At 42.8% G+C, this 13,464-nt stretch overlaps 1 protein-coding gene across 1 annotated transcript; it reads left to right on the top strand.

Moving 5' to 3' along the window:
- Nucleotides 1-13,220, top strand: LOC109482799. Its single transcript, XM_019785639.1, has 12 exons — nucleotides 1-155; nucleotides 2,715-2,872; nucleotides 3,363-6,214; nucleotides 6,580-6,707; nucleotides 7,246-7,307; nucleotides 7,645-7,759; nucleotides 8,395-8,559; nucleotides 9,211-9,415; nucleotides 9,994-10,214; nucleotides 10,904-11,046; nucleotides 11,573-11,660; nucleotides 12,287-13,220. The coding sequence occupies exons 2-12, from the start codon at nucleotides 2,763-2,765 to the stop codon at nucleotides 12,509-12,511; spliced, it is 4,314 nt and encodes a 1,437-aa protein (XP_019641198.1). The 5' UTR covers nucleotides 1-155; nucleotides 2,715-2,762; the 3' UTR covers nucleotides 12,512-13,220.
- Nucleotides 13,221-13,464: the final 244 nt, after the last annotated feature.

The raw sequence follows: 13,464 nt of genomic DNA, 5'->3' as shown, positions 1-13,464 counted from the left end.
CGCCAGCAGGAATGTGACAAACAAGGAGGTGGCGGTTTGGACGAGTTTTTCTCTCAAGTTTAATCAGATGCGCCCAACGACATTCAACGACCGACAGGTGGATAATTCCAGACAAGTTTCTGACGAGCAGGAACGAGTTACCAAGACGACCTGAGGTGAGGAATGCATTTTTGGACGATTTTTGAAATAGTTGCATCATCTGCAACATACTGCCATGACGGCCCGAGTTTCGCGCGCTTTCTTTCAACCCTCTCACCCAGTCTCACGTTTCGAAATGTTCCTTATTTTATACCGTAGTAAGGAACAAAATCCATACTGCTACTCGACAAGTAAACGACTGTTTACTGTCATTATTTACTCTCAATACCTGTCAACGGCAACGATGCAAAAGAAAACTAGAGTTCCACGATCTCATACCTTCGCCAAATGATGTTAGCCTTTATGAATAAGAAATCTACTAATCACTCTGATTATGCAAATAGGATCCTCAATTGCATGAATTGTATCAGTCTGTTGATCATATTCTCCACCAAAAGACAGTCTTATCTTAACAAAGAATGCCATTTTCTCATAAATTATGCAAATGTGGTCCTAATTTGAATACGTTATGTTTAATTATGTTCACCTTCACTTAACTTTCAAACACCCCAAGTATGAAATTCCAGGCAGTTACCACTACGCAATTATAACATTTTCTCATTAATTATGCAAATTAAGTCTTCATTTGCATAATCAATATTTGCCTGCGTTTCTCTCGTTCTTAATAAAATATGTTACAAGCTTGAACTTCCTATCATGGAATGCAGCTGATTTATAGAATTTCCTCATTAATTATGCAAATTACATCAATATTCGCATAATTGTAATATCATTATGTCAAGCATCACTTAAGCTACCTACATACCAAAAATCATTATGATCCATCAATCGGTTCTTGAGTTATCCTCTTTTAAACATTTGTCCTTTAAACCCCCCTGCAGTTTTAGAGCAAGCCGCTAGGGGGCCTAAACTCACGTCACTTCTTCCCCAGCACAAGAGCTACCTACCATCCAAATTTCATCACCACAGCATGTCTGGATCTTGAGATATCAAAACCGGAAGTTCAGCTGCAGTACCATAACAAGCCGCTAGGGGGTCCAAAATCTAATCATTTTGAGGTCTCATTAAGACCTACCCATCTACCAAGTATCAAGACAATCCATCAAGGCCTTCTCAAGTTATCGTGTTGACAGACACACACACACACACACACATACACGAACGCCCCTGAAAACATAACCTTCTTGGCGAAGGTAATAACAACAAATTGCAAGTATGCACTTGCCATCGCACCGTCCAAAGGCTACGTAACGTTCTTTCAAGGTCGAACAAACTTTGTCCTTTGTTCATAACTCTCGTTATAATTATAAACGTAACGAGTTGTGTACTCGTATTTTTGTCACAGACTTTCACAGAGAAAAATGACACAGATCGCGCCTGCATCACATTAGGACTCCCTGGTGCTCTTCTTCCGTCACATAATTTATGACTTCCTGAAGAAGACACCCTCCTACCAAGCTCCCCTCCCCCCTTGAATAGCAAAATTGAACTGTCGAAAAGTTAACGTTATATATTTTACTGTGAAAAGATTTGATACACGATGATACACTGTTATTTACTGTGATCTATGGAAAAGATAACAGTAACACAACCGATTACGATAATACACGTAACGTTAACATGTTACATGTTTTTTCGTAGGTTTGATTGTTTTGGAAAAAAATTAATGCACATTTTAAGAAAATAAAAGAAAACTTTTTATTTTCTAAAATGTGTATTTATAATTTTTTTTCTTAACATTTAAGAAAAAAATACCGTCTGGGCTGATCATTGACAATATGAACACATTGTATTACCTTTGGACAGATCTTCACACCCCACCCCTTTTCGTGTTTGTTTGTTTGTTTGTCTGAAATTGTAATTGGCTGTCATTACAGTGATATACTTTTTGATTTAGTCAACATAGACAAGAGACCAGGAAGCCTGCAAATTATTACATGTTGTGATGCAAATAGTATATGGTATATTGAATATATCATTTGATATTTATTATAAAGTTGCTATATGTTTGCAGTCTAAATTCTTCAGAAGTTCTGGAATGACACCCCGTCTAACATTTAATGCCTGCGCTAACCTGCATATGCAGGTAGTATTCCCAGTCCTGAACTTCGTGTTATTTGACAGCTCAGAATCTCTTTCTAATGCCCACTTTCATTCTTTCTTCATCTCTCGCATCCAAACGACTGAAGCAATCATTCGTGCATTGCGCCATCAGACTTTATAACAACATGCATAGTGGGTCATGAACTACATTGTACAGGTTTTGCTACTTACAGAAGTGTCCGTAACATTGTGTCATCTCGTAAACTCTGTTATTGTCTTGTGTAATTGTTCTTGGAAAATATTGTGACAAATTGTACCCCATTCATAGCTGCTAAGCCTCTACTAGGCTTTGGGAGGGAGCGGCGAACTGTTCTCTCCACGGACCAAACTCCCTTGGCATGCTATCTCTCTATTTGGCCGATTTCTACTCTTTCCATCCGCCTCCCGAAGCCTGGTAGAGGCTACCCAGTTCAGGGAGAATGCACATATGCTCTTCCTGCCTATGAAAATTTTTAGTCTTATGCAAGAAAGTTTGATCCTCTCTCTCTCTCTCTCTCTCTCTCTCTCTCTAGTCTGTACTGTGTGACTCAATTTAGCCCAGCCCTGAGCCACAGTGAGACATGGAGAGTTCCCCGGGCAGTGTTACCTGGCCACATCACAGGCTACCTGAGTTCTCCTCTCTTCTCAAGCCAGAGTCACGGGCCATGGCCAAACCCAGCCCTGCCAACAGGTCAGAGATCAGCTATGGATCACAGTTCAGCAAAACGTTCAGGGCTCGAAATACCTTATTCTGCAAATGTACACATTGTGGACAGATCACTTGCACGAAGTTTTTACTGTATTACAGGTTTTATTTAGTCGGTCATCAAAAATCAATTTTTAATAATGTTTCTAGCATACCAGTCTTAATTTTACGTTCTTCTGTCTTCGATGATGATGTAAAAGAATACACTAGTCCATTTACTGTGTGGGGCTGATTTTATCATGAATCTGTATCACAGCAAAAGTTGCATGATTTACAGTAAATTGATATTTATTTTATACTTATTTTGGTTTTACTGATATTGATAAACATTTAGAAATGGACACCATTCATCAGTGAAAGCTTAACTATAAATACACAATTTTGTTTCAACAGTAAATACACCATTTTGTTTCAACGCTGAATACACAATTTTGTTTCAGTTTTCTAACACCAGGCCTGTAATTTGTACCTACAGGACACCCAAGGATTCTTTGAGCCCAGGAGAAGGCACACAAGGCAAGGAAGCTGCCTGCACTCCCTCCATGCTGCCAGCAGAGGGCGCTGCTACCATGCGGCAGCTCTACATGGGCGAGTCCCGTTCCAGCACCAGCTCCAGCCTGTCAGACTCCCTGTCTGACTTCTACACCAGCAGCCCTGATCTTAGGGAAGGAGCAAAGGGGAAGGAACAAGACAAGGAGTGTCTGAGGAGTAAAAGGGACGACGGACAAGGTGACAGTTCTGATAGAGCAACACAATCCCAGCCAAGTGATGATTCTAGTTCTGAAAGGATGAGGAGGCAGGCAACGTCATCTCTGCAACTGCAGGGTGATGTCTACACGGAGAACGGTGGTGCTTCAACACACACAGGATTATTAGGTCATCCGCCGGCGCGGGGCATTACAGAGGCATCAGCACTTAGAACGGACAGTGCAACGGATTCGGAGGAAACGGAGAGCGAGAGGGAGTTTACAGCTGAAGGGGCCAAAGTGGATGTAGACGGTAAAAAGATTATTTCGCACAGCAAGGACCAGTTAACCCTGCAGATGACTCCTGACAGTGTGGAACCTGAGACGCCTGAAAGCCCTCTGGTAAAGGATGCAGCAAACATAGAGAATCTCTCCAGTGATGTAAGTGTAGCCAGCGACAAAGTCTACTCTGGGACGTTCTCTGTGTACCGTGCTGACAGCAGTCTGCAGGATTTCACTCAGGCGGATTTCGTGGACAGGATGAGAGCTCGAGTGAGAGTTGGCTCCCCGGACTGGTCCTTGGGCCTCTGTGTTAGTGACATGAGGTGCAACACCCCCAGACCACTACTGGATGGCTCTGAAGCATTTCCTAACGTGGAACGTTCCAACAATCCTTCAGAGAGTCACGATACCTTGCATACTCCCCCTCTCACGATGAACAGGAGTCCAAATACCATGATTGCGGTGACAGAACAGTTGCGGCAGAGTCATCAGGAATTCAGCGCGATGCCTTCCATGCCCGTGCCGTGTTCGGTAATAGCTACCCAGTCTGACAGTTCACAGACGACCCTGATTGGTGGGATTGTAGCGGGAGGAAAGACCCCTGAAGATATTACCTCATGGTACAGAAAGCTACCTCCACTACCGCAGCACATAGAACCTATGATACCAGATTTGAACAAGACAACAGGTACAAACCACATAAGTTACCCCTGTCCTGAGATGGATCCGGCCATGATACAAGATGGAACCTCGTCCTTGATGTGGAACCAGTCTCCAGAACTCACCAACGAAGGAGCAGCTCTACTCGAGTCTTCACAGCAAGAAGCCAGGACAAGCTTCAACAAGTCAAACTCTGCTTGGAAGTTCACCTACACGCACCCTTGGGACTTCTCACCCAGGAAACGTGACGATACACTTCCCGAGTACGGAGCAAAGCCGTCGAGCGGCGTGTCCAGCGCTCTGGCCACGGAGGAACACCTAGTTAGAATGACCGGCCAGGTCCCTGCGAAATCCAGTGCTGATGTTACCCAACAGACATGGTCAGCTGGTACCATGATGAACACAGCCACATCAAGTACACTTCCAAGTGCCATGCCTCCTGCTGTTAGTGTTAGTATATCCCAGCCTACACACAACAATCTCAACCTCCTCACACAGGCCGCACAAGAGCAGGCGGAAACGCTGTCCTCCATCCTACCCGGTCAGCAGTTCCTGGTGTACCTCGTTCCAGGACCGCCGGACGCTGCCGGCACACCGGGTCCCCCCACCCTCCTGTACGTCCCCCACACCCCGGGAATGGCTGCTCCGGTCATCCGCAAGGACATCATGCAGCACGGACAGATCCAAGGGATTGGCAACAACAAGGGCATCAACAACAACAAGTCAGGCTACCTCTTCATCCCGGTCAGACCAGACCCTCTCTCCTCGGCACAGTACCAGACAGGTTACATCAGACAGCCTTACACAAACCCGTCCCACTCGGGAGACAGTTTTCAGCAAGTCCAGAAAACATTCCACGATCCAACTGCACAACTGTGCAACACTGGGGAACTCCCCGCGGTATCTACGCCCTTTCCCGTGATACAGGGCGGCGCTGCGGGAGAGTTGAGTCACAGCTGCCCGGTCTACAATGCCATCCCCACTAGCTCCACATACAGCTCCTACATGACTACTGCTCCGATGAGAGGCAACTCGGGCGGCCTGTTGAGGAAGCCAAGAGGGCTGCCAGCGAGTTCTTCTCACAACACGCAGTCGGGAAACACGGCACAGGCAAACAACGCTAATTCTGTCTCGGTCCGCTACAACATGATCGGCTGCTTCACCGAATCCGGCGTTACTGTCCCAAACACGTCAACCCAATCCACCGGTGGATTGTTCACGTCTCGCAGCGGCTCTGTAAGATCTGCAGCAGGGACAAGTTCAAACCGTTATTACCCGGCTGTGGAATCCACATCAGTTCCAGGTGCAAGCAGGCTGCCAGCAGCTGAACAGGTGAACTGGAGGCAGATGTATCCGGGACACCTGCAACCGACGCCCGGCAAGTCAACCTCCCTGCTCAGGCAGCACCTACAGCAAGCAGCACTCGGGAAACCTCAAGCCTCTGCCAGCATCTCTTCCCTCTCGGGGCTGGAGAGTTTGGAGAACAGCCTGTCAGTCAACAACAGCTGCAGTACTGTCACAGGAAGCCAGGTGGCCTCGTCGTCATCTGTGCAGGACAGTTCCATGCTGTCTCAGTCGGGGATGACTTTGCTGACAGATGCAGGTACAGGAGCCATCAGCCAGGCAAACCCTGCTGTTCAAACTACGGAAAGAAAACCGACAACGACATTGAATGCCGTAGAGATTGCACAGCCTACAGGTAAGTCAAATGTGAAAGAAATGTAAATCAATTGTTTCTAGTTTCCTGACTGACCCTATCAAAAAACACCTTTAAAACGACTTGAGCCTTTTTTTTGTCTGCTGATAAAATTTTCGATCAGACATTGAAACATTTTTTCACCAGATTTCACAGTACAGTTTATTTTCAAAAGAAAATTTTTATTGAGTAAATTGGGTGAAATATGCATTCAGTTTTACCTTGATCTGTGTTGAATCAGTTCATCCTAAATCTAAAAAAAAAGAAAAGAAAAAAGACAATCCCTACCTACTGACCCAAATTTTTTCTCGACTGTAACTGGAAACACAACATGTATTTTCCTAGTCCTAACGGCCTCTATGTTGCAGGGGTGAGAAGTGAGGTGGCAGAGTCGACAACAGGCCACATCTCAACACCGTCTAAGCAGAAGGTGGACCCCAGGATGTACCCACCAAGGCACTACGAGTTCAGGGTCATACAGGTCGGAACATGGAAGGTGAGGAAACAAGGAAATTAAGTAGTCTTGATTTGTTTTACCTTGTTATAACAGTGTGTTCCCTTGCAATTTGCCTGGTTTTGCAATAAAGTATTAGGCCACACCAATTTAATTCCTTGGTTAACGGATTCGCCGCTTCATTTTTTTCTGATTTGCAAATAAAAATAAAAATTCAGAATCAACTGACCATTTTGCCCTGAACAGTTGAAAACTGTCCTTTTCTTTCTACTTGTTACTGTAACAGTCATTCCATCTTTCAATGCAGTGGTAAAATTAAAAGTTCAAAATTCATTGTTTAAATTTTGAACCAGCCTGGTGTGTTGACTTCATGGCTCCTATCGTATTTTGGGCCATAATAGGATGCCTAGGCCTGTTTTTATTTTTTTCACCCGCCCGCTCCATTTTTTTTCTAGAAAAATCCGTAACCAAAAATTAAATTGGTGTGGCCTTAGAAACCTTTAGAAAACTGCCATTTTGTTCTTCACAAACATTACCTGTCAAGCCATTTTACAAGATTGTTATTGTTTGTACAACACAGGTTGAACACAAAGGCAGTGATGTTGGACAGACTGCCAAGATCAAGCTCCTCTTTGCATCAAGGTGTGTTTTTTTCTTAACTGGTCTTTGTTTCTGTCCTAAAGCTGATTTTATGACCTGCTATCTTAAATGTCTACCTGGACTTGCCAATGCACTGGGTTTATATACACATACTCCATGTATGTAGGTGTTTGTGGATTTTGATCTTTCTTTTGCTGTATTGACTGTCAACAGTGTTAAAGAAATAATGGGAATGGTTTCTGAACAGTTTTCATATAGCATGACACATACTTGAGTGTTAGAGATAAAATTTGTCTGGTAGAGGTAATTTTACTCGCAGAGAAAAGGTATTTTGAGCCTGGTATTACTGTCACAGCTTTCCTGTGTGTCTACATGGTAGGAAACTGGTGTACGAGTTCCAGTTGAATTCGGTAGTGAGAGCCCATAACATGGGGATGAGGCAGCTGGCAAGTGTGGAGATTCCATTCAAGATCATCGTCGGCATCAATGCTCAGGTGAGACGTCTGTTATATCTGTAACCATCAGATTGACTCCTGTAATGGCGTAAAGGGGTGGGGTGTTGCTGTGTGTAATACACACTGTTGATGGTATTCATTGGGCTTGAGGAAAAGAGTTGAATTTGAAATTGTTGACTTTGTATTGACTATAAATGGCTGTCCATCAACTTTAATTGGATTAACTTTTCAGACAAAACCATTGGTGGGAAAATATCCTTTCACTTGTCTCTCTATTACTAATTGTATGTGAAAGTGAAATACTTACTTTTTTTACATAGGAGAGAAGGCATACTTATAAACATTAACACACTGAAGTACTCGTTTGACTACCAATTCTCTATTGTATTGGTTACGGGGTTAGGCAGCATGGACAAGGTTAAACAATTCTAAGTATCAGGGCCAAGCCTGGTTTATACTCAGTGACATGGTTGTTGCATCTAGGTTGGTATGTGGGTAGGTCTTGGGAAGACGAAGGTCAAGGTTGATTTTGTTTGAAGGTCAAGTTAAATTTTGGTCCTTCTAGTGACTTTCCTCGGTACTGCAGTAGAACGTTTGGTTTAACTTTTGTCCTGGACGAGCTAATTGTTCTTGATTTTTTGGTGCCTGACTGTCTGACATCTCTGTTACCACAGTTGGACAAGATAACTCTGGAGGTGTCTGAAGCTCCCATGATGTACTTCGGCACCAGAGTGTGCCCACGTGGGGGTGAGACCATGTGGGGGAGGGCAGCACGCTACAGGAGGGACCAGCGAGCCGACATCACCGGGGGACAGCTACAGACTATACCCTACCACACAGTGAGAACTTTGTATTGATAGGTGTAGATGTTGTATTATGCAGTTTTTTGGCCAGCTTAGCTTCAAAGCCTGTTTTGCATAAGAATTTAGTAATCAATTTTTTAACATGATAGCATGTCCCTGTAGTGCAATCGGTAACGCAATCACACCGGTTGGCTATATGGGTCAAATTCAGGGGACAAATTCAGTGGACGCAAGTTTGATATTACAGCGTCGGTTCAGTTTAGTTCAGACATGTTGTTAGGGATTGCAATCATTTCAGATGTTTACGTAAAGCCAGCTGTCTCATGTATGAATGGGCTTCAGGCATTAACCTCAACACACTTATCGAGAAGTGTAGGGTTGATCCAACATGCTTAGCTGTAAATACAAGCTGTAACAAAGCCACATTGCACCATTAGCTACTTCAGAAAGTATCATGGTTCACCTCCAGGGATGATGACTGCTTCCTCTTTATTAAGTTTCCCTTTAATGAAGGTGTTACTAAAATTTGAAATTAACTGATTGCAACAACAGCATTGAACAACCACACAAGCACTACACTGCAGAAAGTTGGCCATGACATCATATTCATGCTCAATTTGTAATTTGTAACTTCAAGTTGAAACACAGTCTAAAAGACTGATTGACTGACATTGTTTTGTCACACAGATTGAGCTGCGCTCCATGTCTGCGGTGAGGAAGGTGCAGGAGTGTCTGGAGAAGTTTGACCCGGGTTTTGTCACCATGATGAGAACTCCGATGGCCGTGGACCCCAACAAGCGCCTGGCCGTGAAACAGGAGTCCCGCCCCGTCCCTGTCGTCACCCAGCCCCCCAGCTATCCTCTCAAACCCAGGGGGGAGGGGCAGGAAGGAGGTAGGGACTTGGACTATTCACTTGAAATGCCTAAGACTAAGATTGTCTGTTACATACTCTGGTATTAACTGACAGATATGATGTCCCACAGCGAATTTTCAGCTTACAGATCACTTAGGCTCAAAGAATCTTGTTAGATCGGACAAGATTTTTCAATATTCAGTGAATTTCAACTGTATAAGAAACAGTAAGAACTTTGACGTGACAATAAGGAAGAACACTGGTTGTAATGCTATTTAAGTGCATGATTCTGTAGATTTAGTATTATTATTACCTCAAATCGATTTGTAAAGGAACTGTATCACCTGTTTTTCACAGTTTTTGTTAGATGTTTGTCAATGTTGGATCAGAAATTTGCTCATTGCAGACCATATCTTGCAGTCTGGTGACAACATTTGAAAACTACATGTAAAGATGGGATGTCATCCGTAAATATGCAAATGCTACCTTAAACCAAGATGTTCTTCAATGTGCTCTGCATGTTACTGGTTTCGCACATCCAGGTGTAGTATGTTCAGCTAAGGTACTTGGTAGGATAATCTGATAGCCTGAATATACTGCCTTGTACCTTCCTGTAGATGTAGTGGGACCTCCAGCCAAGCGGTACCACCCGTCAGACAGCTGCAGCTGCAGTACGGGCTGCTCGTCACGCCGCTGCGGCTGCTGGAGCTGCATGCGTCCCTGCGAGCCCAGCTGCTCCTGCACCAACTGTAACAACCCCCTCATGATCCTCAAGCAGTTCGGCGTGGACGCTGACAAGGCACTGGAGGATGACTGCCTCGTGGTCAACTTTGCGAAGGTAAGGCCACACCAATTTCATTAGTTGTTTCTCGGATTTTTTCAGGAAAAATATGGAGCGACAGGGCAAAAAAAAACAGGCCAAGGCACCCCATGATATGTTACAATATGAGCCATTAAGTGAACATACCTGGCTGGTGTATAATTAAAACAATAGATTTTGAACTTTTAATGAAACAAAATTGCACTGTTACATTGAAAAACTTTAACAACTAGGAAGAAAAGGACTTTCTTCAACCGTTGGGGCCAAAACATGTCTTTCATTTAGCATTTTGCAGTTGATTTAGAACAAACAAAATTTTTTTTTTGCAAATCAGAAAAAAATGGACAGGGCGAATCCGAGAAACAACAATTTAAATTGGTGTGGCCTAATGGTTGGATTTTTCCATAGACCCTGATATCTGTGTGTGCTGTGTCTGTGTATTATTTATTTGTGTGGCTGGATTGTATTCATTTTTCATTCCTAGATTTCTACTAGACTGTCTGATGGCCAAAGTCTACATACCATACTTTTTTTGCAAATCAGAAAAAAAAGAACCATAAAATTAAATTGGTGTGTCTTTAGGTTAGATATTTTTCTTTAACTGGATTGCAAGGGAAGTTGGTAAAGCTTTATTGTCCTTGTCACCATCTTTTTAAAGAAACAAGCAAGAAAAATGAAATTCAATGTAATGTTTTGTATTTTCCCAGGTGTCAAACCTGCGTCAGCACCTGCAGACGCTGTACCACCTGCCGTGCTGCGGAGCCATGGTACAGCTGCTGGACATGATCCCGGGCTACCGCACCTGTCCCGAGTGTAAACACAAGGCCGTGTACGCCTACTCCTGGTGCAAGTAAGGCTGCTATCTGTCTATGGCCTAATGTTACCAACTTGTTGGGCAGAAATGCAAGCCACTTTTTCAAGTACCTAGTACCAGCTCAGAAAAGAACAAGAAATAGTCATGCCTTACAAGTACCAGGGTTATCAACCAAGGATTGAGGTATTCAAAAACTCATTGTTGCCTAGAACTATCACAGAGTGGAACTCGCTGTCACAAAGTACAGTGGGGGCATTATCATTGGATAGCTTTAAACAATATTTAGAGTTAGATGTTCAAAGGTTAGGCGTAACAAGTTGTTCGGTGTAATATAACCAGCTGCTGCCGCACCGTGTGCCTGCGTGTGTTACACTAAATGGCATCATTTATAAAAGTTGTAATAGATATATACACATTTTACACATACATGGTGCAAAAACCAAAATGCATAGCGTATTTATCAAAGATGGGTTTTCCTTCTAATTATTTGAATGTTCAAGCTAGGACCAAGAAATTAGACATGTGGGTCTTAACTTAAGACAAACTTCATTTTGTCTTCCAGCTTTGACTTGTGTGACCAGAATAAGAGGCCAAGAAATCACTGCACGAAATGCCGCAAGTGCAAGGACTTTAGGGATGTACACTGTCAGGTGAGGATGGTGAACCCTACAATTGGGGACATTCATGGATCATGGAAGATTTTTATAACTTAACATTGAGAATTGGACTGAGAGTTAGCATGCCAAAGTCTCAAACTTGGTAGTTGCATGAATTGCATATGTTAAATTCTTATCAAGACTGTAAAAATATGCATTGATTCAAGAGATGAGAACAAATTGTGTTGACTGAGTAAAGACAGTGACATTTTTAAAGGCTCTTTTTGCTCTGTGGTGCAATCTGTGCTTTTATGTATAGTCTCAGTTGACCTCTCTCCTTGGTGCTGAAATGCCATTGCATCACTATTTAGGTTTACCTTTGCAGAAGGAAAACCTTGTTTTTGCTGTTTCTTCTTCTTCCTCTCCAAACACGTAAGGTCAATAATCTGTACCAGATGCCTGTCATAATGGTAACCTGTGGTATTGGATTACATTATGTAGCAAGTTGCATGACAGAGTTGGAGGGGCTGGTCAATATATATACACATATCAAAATTTTGAGGAAGAATAAACAGAGCAGTAGTTTGTTAGGCTAGATTGTGTGAAGGTAAAAATTTTGCATTTGCTCTCCAAATGTTACCTTAAAGTTTCTAGTTTTCACTGTTTTGCTATAATTCCAGAAATGCAATACCTGCTACTTTGCCGGTGCCTTGGGAGAACAGCGTTGCCCGTGTACATTGCGACAGAGGCCCAGCCATCAGACCACCAGCACTGAGGGACTCTCTGGCTTCTTCCAGTTCTTTGTTGGAAACCAGCAGCAGCTGGCAGCACAGGGGTCTGGTTTTGACCTGAACCAACCGGTACCATCTGGCTCAAACCAGCATGGAACAGGTTCAGGGGTCTAAGTGTACTGTCTAGATCTGTACCTCACAGGCACTGTGAGATCAACATTCCAGTTCAATGTTTGTTTTGTTAAATACTGTTACCTGTTGTTGACTCTTTTGACTGAAACATTGACAGGGCCTACCTACCAGTGTACTTACTTGGTAGTGAGGCATTGTCATTCCATACAGTTTTACAACTTTGCTGTAGTTCAAGATGTAAGAAAAGAAAGAGCCAACGGTAAGAGAACCGTAATAACCGCTACCTTCGGGATCTAGCCATGAAATCATGATCTAGGACGATGCATTACTTTGGACTATATAGGCACATGACTTTCCTTGCTTGCTAGGTCAAGCATTAAGAACCAGTCTATTGACACTAGGTGTCGTTAATTCGCTTCACAGAAAATTGTGCAAATAACTGATGTTGTCTGTTGGTTTAGACTAGTGTAGGAGTAGTGTAGGTCAATAGTGTTTGTTCTCGTTTTGTCATAAAGACAACATTTACTAAATCATGTGCAAGTGCAGCTGTTTATATTGTGTGTCCACTTCAGCGACAGTGGAGACATTGCCATTTTGGTAACTGTTTTGTTGAGTTTTGAATTAACGTTGTTTAAACTAGGATGCACTTTTATACAATTATAACATTCAGTGCCTAAATTTGTTAGAATTTTCTGACAATTGTGAAAAGATTGTATTACTAATTAACTAAATTCTATATTTTTTATGTTTCTTCCATATAAGAATATAGTGTGTTTGTTATAGATTTAAGTGACACAGTTTACAATATGTGACACCGTTCTGTCAAATTAAAGTTTGTCACATTTCTATCTGCTGTGTCATGTACTTCTTAAATTCTATTAATGACCTTTATGATTTGCCATTGAATAATTAGAAAGTACAACGTAGCATATTTGAAGCTTTTTGGATGTATCACCACATAATTGGTGGGTTCTCAGATAATAATGCATGCATCC

This window comes from Branchiostoma belcheri, unplaced genomic scaffold, assembly GCF_001625305.1.
Source record: "Branchiostoma belcheri isolate BF01 breed outbred unplaced genomic scaffold, Haploidv18h27 scaffold60, whole genome shotgun sequence".
Taxonomy (NCBI): Eukaryota; Metazoa; Chordata; class Leptocardii; order Amphioxiformes; family Branchiostomatidae; genus Branchiostoma; species Branchiostoma belcheri.
Note: the sequence above shows the minus strand (reverse complement) of the source record. Positions and strands in the feature narration are given on the sequence as shown.

Excerpts from the sequence above, each read along its gene's own strand:
- LOC109482799 (XM_019785639.1), top strand. The coding sequence starts at position 2,763 with ATGGAGAGTTCCCCGGGCAGTGTTACCTGGCCACATCACAGGCTACCT. Across the intron at positions 6,215-6,579 it reads AGAGATTGCACAGCCTACAG|GGGTGAGAAGTGAGGTGGCA; the intron begins GTAAGTCAAATG and ends TCTATGTTGCAG. Across the intron at positions 7,760-8,394 it reads TCGTCGGCATCAATGCTCAG|TTGGACAAGATAACTCTGGA; the intron begins GTGAGACGTCTG and ends CTGTTACCACAG.